This window comes from Branchiostoma floridae, chromosome 4, assembly GCF_000003815.2.
Source record: "Branchiostoma floridae strain S238N-H82 chromosome 4, Bfl_VNyyK, whole genome shotgun sequence".
In the NCBI taxonomy this organism is placed as follows: domain Eukaryota; kingdom Metazoa; phylum Chordata; class Leptocardii; order Amphioxiformes; family Branchiostomatidae; genus Branchiostoma; species Branchiostoma floridae.
In genome coordinates, this window is record NC_049982.1 from 52461 (window position 1) to 56687 (window position 4227).

General features: G+C 45.3%; 1 protein-coding gene across 1 annotated transcript in view; it reads left to right on the plus strand.

Moving 5' to 3' along the window:
- LOC118414689 (TNF receptor-associated factor 6-B-like) overlaps window positions 1–3614 on the plus strand; it is a 22435-nt gene extending 18821 nt beyond the window's left edge. The window contains exons 5-9 of the mRNA XM_035818890.1: window positions 3–145; window positions 593–754; window positions 958–1029; window positions 1258–1338; window positions 2024–3614. Coding sequence (XP_035674783.1) covers window positions 3–145; window positions 593–754; window positions 958–1029; window positions 1258–1338; window positions 2024–3268 — 1703 coding nt within the window. The 3' untranslated portion in view covers window positions 3269–3614. The remainder of the gene's footprint in view (window positions 1–2; window positions 146–592; window positions 755–957; window positions 1030–1257; window positions 1339–2023) is intronic.
- The last annotated feature ends 613 nt before the right edge of the window (window positions 3615–4227 follow it).

Here is a 4227-nt window from a genome sequence, read left to right on the forward strand (position 1 = left end):
AGGCCCCAGGTTTCCCATAGAAAACTCCCTTTTCACAGGGGACCAGATTTTCCGGGAAAATTTTGCCAAACGAGAGATTTTCCCCCTGAGAGTGAGGTTTTCGAATAAGGGCTCCAAGGAGGGGATGGAACTTTCCTTTCTGGAGGTAAGGATTATAACGGAATAATGTCCCAAGGCCCCTGTTCATAGTAGTTTTTTTTTACACAACCAGTTAAACTTCCCCGCGGATGTTTCGATATTTTTCAGGCATTTTCTTTTGTCAGAGTTTTAAAAAATTTAACGGGAGTCCTGTTTTTCGGTGCTACATGTAGCGGAATATGTGGGGGGGGCTTTTAGGGGGGGAACACTTTCCCAAACAGGGTTTAAAGTTTGTAAACCCCCTTTTCCCTTCCCCCCCCCCCCCCCCCCCCCACACACACACACATGACAGCTCATAACTGGTATTGACAAACCCTTATCCGGACTGCTTCTTTGGGTCATTTTGAAGAATCAGAGGAAGTATCAAAAGCTTGTTGTGGTAATTTCTGTACTCAACGTAAAACAATAAGGTGTAAAACCTTTATAAAACAGACTATCTTCCTCCAATCCTCAGACCCATTTGAGCACCTGCAACTTTGCATTTGTGGAATGTCCGCTCGAGTGCGGCGACACCTTCTGGAGAAAAGACATCCCCGACCACCTCAAGAACGACTGTCCAAGACGTCTGGTCAAGTGTCTACACTGCTTCAAGGAGATACCGTTTGATCATCAGGAGGTAGGGATCGTATTGAGTTTTTTTATTGGGGAAAAGCAAAATGAATCTTTGCATATTAGCAATGAAAAATGTGAAAATATCAAATTGAATGTCGACTCTGAACCATTGTTTAGCCATGTTACATGAACATTATGCAGTTGTCTAGTTACATTACACACATTATCATAAATTCCTTACAATCTGAATCATCTTCGTCTTTCCAGATCCACCTAGAAGAATGTCCCACTGTTGTGCGCCCCTGTGAGTTTTGCCAACAAGAGCTAACAAATGAACAGGTGGGTTTGAGTTATTACATGCAGCATTGAGGACTTACTAGGCTTAGGCTATGTGCTGGTAAATAATATTTTCACATGAATGAAGCATGATTTCTCCATTCACATAAAGATTTGTTGTTCTTTTTTTACTAAATTAAATAATTATATGATCATATAGAATATGGCTAGATTGGCATTTTGAAACCATTTCAAACATCAAAGTGTGTTAACAAGGCAGTTTCTTTACAGATGAAGCGTCACATTGCGAATGAATGTCCCAGAGCCCTGGTGCTGTGTATGTTTAGTACAGTAGGCTGCAATGTTGAGAAGGTGAGTTCCAATCAGTACACATTTTTGAAAGGCTGAGGAAGTCTGCACTACAAATCACCAGGTTGAAGGTCGGGCAAACCTTTGTCTCGTATCAGCCATACAGTGGTTTACATCATTTACCCGGATAGGAGAACTGGTGCCTCTAGTTTCTGCCTCAAAAGGGTATGTAACCCTGTAAAGGGTGGTATAACCCAGACCCCTACTAGTACCTACCTACATGTAAGTCTTCATGCCTTTCATTGTCAATGGAGAGGCCATGCTTTTGTTTCTAAGCTATTGAAGGTAATGCCACTGTTTTGGAAGATGGTAAACTGAAAGTTTTCAATAAAATTTGCTACTAGCGTGCGTGGTCCAGTGGTTAGCGACTCTGCCTTTAGACCAAGAGGTTGGGAGTTTGAACCCCAGCTGTTGTCATAATCACCTGACAAACATGCTAATGGAAACGGCTGTTGTCATTAGGTTGGGACCTTAAGTCACGGGTCCACTGTACTTGTGGAAAACAGCTAGGGGATTTTCCTTGATATAATAAAGCTGTAAACGACATAGATCTATAGGTACCATCTTTTCTGTCACAACCAGTGGAAGATGAGCTCATTAATGAGCCAAACTCAAATGAGATCCCTAACTTGTCACTTGTAAAGATGAGGGTCTATATACTTATCTTGACTTTCTTTCCTCCTTACAGATGGAAAGACGTAACCTCGCCGAACATTTACAAGAATTCACGCAGGTCCATCTAAGACTTCTTCTAAACGGTCTACAGACTCTTAAAGATGCTCAGATCCATCGTGCAGGTAACCATTCCGATCCGCACTCTCTTCCCGCGAGAATGACAGAGGTTCCGTACGACCCCAGACGTCATCTTCCGCTGTTGCACGAGCAGCAGACACTCTTCCTTCCCCCTGGACAGGCTGCAGTCACCACTCAGGGTTCGCACGGGCCATTTGGCTCAGAGGTGCCTCATGCCGTAGATCAGCATAGCGGTGGTGACGGCATCACAAGACTTAGCCACAGCATGCAGCAAATGGTCATGTCTCCTGGGCCCTTCCAGCCCAGGCTAGGCGAGACCACCTGGACATCTACTGAGGAGCGCGAGCATTACGCAGAACAGGTCATTCCCGTGACTCGTGTTAGTCCGTATCCGGCTGTGACGAGTCCATATACGGCAGCCGCTGCCTTGGGTGCGCACGCGTACGCACACATGGAGGGCAGCAGCGGCTACAGGACAGACGGCTCGTCTGTAAGCTCCCCTTCGCGAGACAGCGGCGCTCCTTCTCAAGACAGTGGCGCTCCGAGGTCTGAAGACGGTTCCATGGCAGATGCACGAGCGCTTCGAACAAAGGTACACACCCAGGAGACCAGAATCGTTGAGCAGCAGCACTACATCAGAGAGCTGGAGCTGAAGCTTGGGTCCCTCCAGGAGAAATACTTCGAACTGGAAGAGAAGACAAAAGAAAAGATGTGCAACGGCACATATATCTGGAGGATAAAAGAGTACTCGAAATTGCGACAACAGGCAATTAACGGAGAGGCAACTGTGAGACACAGTTTAGGTTTTTATACAAGTTACTATGGATATAAGTTGTGCGTGAGAGTGAACCTTAACGGTGTGGATTCCGCACACGGTACACACATTTCTCTTTTCATTCATTTTATGATGGGTGACAATGACGACATATTGGAATGGCCGTTCCAAGGAAAAATCACCCTATCAATCCTAGACCAGAACAGTAATCCTAACCAGCAAGCCAAACACATCACAGAGACACTTGTAGCAAAGCCGAGCTACGCGGCGTTTCAACGTCCGACGACGCTACGGAACCACAAGGGTTTCGGTTACATGGAATTTGCCCTCCTTCGCAGTTTAGAGAGTGGTCAGTACATAAAGAACGACACCCTTATCATCAGATGTACGGTACAGCCTCAATAGTGATGCAGAATAACATGTCGTGCTTTAGGTTTCACTACATCGCATGGAAAGGTCAAAGTTCAAAGGTCACCGGTAACTAACGAAAATGAGAAAGTAATGGGGTATGTCGAATTTGTCACACAGGTGCCTGAAAACCTTAGATGTGTCTGTTCCATTGTGAACCAACTTCAAGACTGGTGAAGTAATTACTCTGAAAATGCTTGAAAAAGGGACCCGACAAAAAACAGAAAGAGAGAGAACTACCTGTCAAAGTTACAAATGAATAAAGAAAGATCTTCATGCGTTTCGTTGTAGATGAAAAACATGTTCGGTTTCACAAGGACAGCTTACTGAAGTGTCGAGTGAGGTGACGGCATCACAAGACTCAGCCACAGCATGCAGCATGTATATGGTCATGTCTGCTGGGCAGTTCCAGCCTAGGCTAGGCGAGACCACTTGGACATCCTGTGTGGAGCGCGAACACGAGCATTATGTGAAAACGATCATTCCCGTAACATGTGCAAGTCAAAACCCTGCTGTGATGTGTCCATACATGGCAGCCGTTGCCTTGGGTGCGAATGCGTACGCACACATGGAGGGCAGCAGTTGCTACAGGACAGACGCCTCGTCTTTGAGCTCTCCTTCGTGAGTTATGGACAGCAACACTCCGAGATCTGAAGATGGTATTGACTCAGAAGATGCTTGAGAAAGGGACTAGATAAAAAATCCAGAAAGATAAGGAACCACCAGACAAAGTTACGGTAGAGAAAGGACTTTGCAAAGTTGATGCTTTTCCGTGTACATGAAAAGCATGGTCAGTTTCACAAGTCAATCTCAAATGACAGCTCACTGAAGTGTCATTTGAGGTGTCTGCCATGGGCAAACTTACAAGGAACACGCCAGAGGGGCAAGAGGATCTGAAGTTTGCACAACACAAAAGATTCTGAATGTCAAGATTAAAGAATATCTTGTAGGTGGAT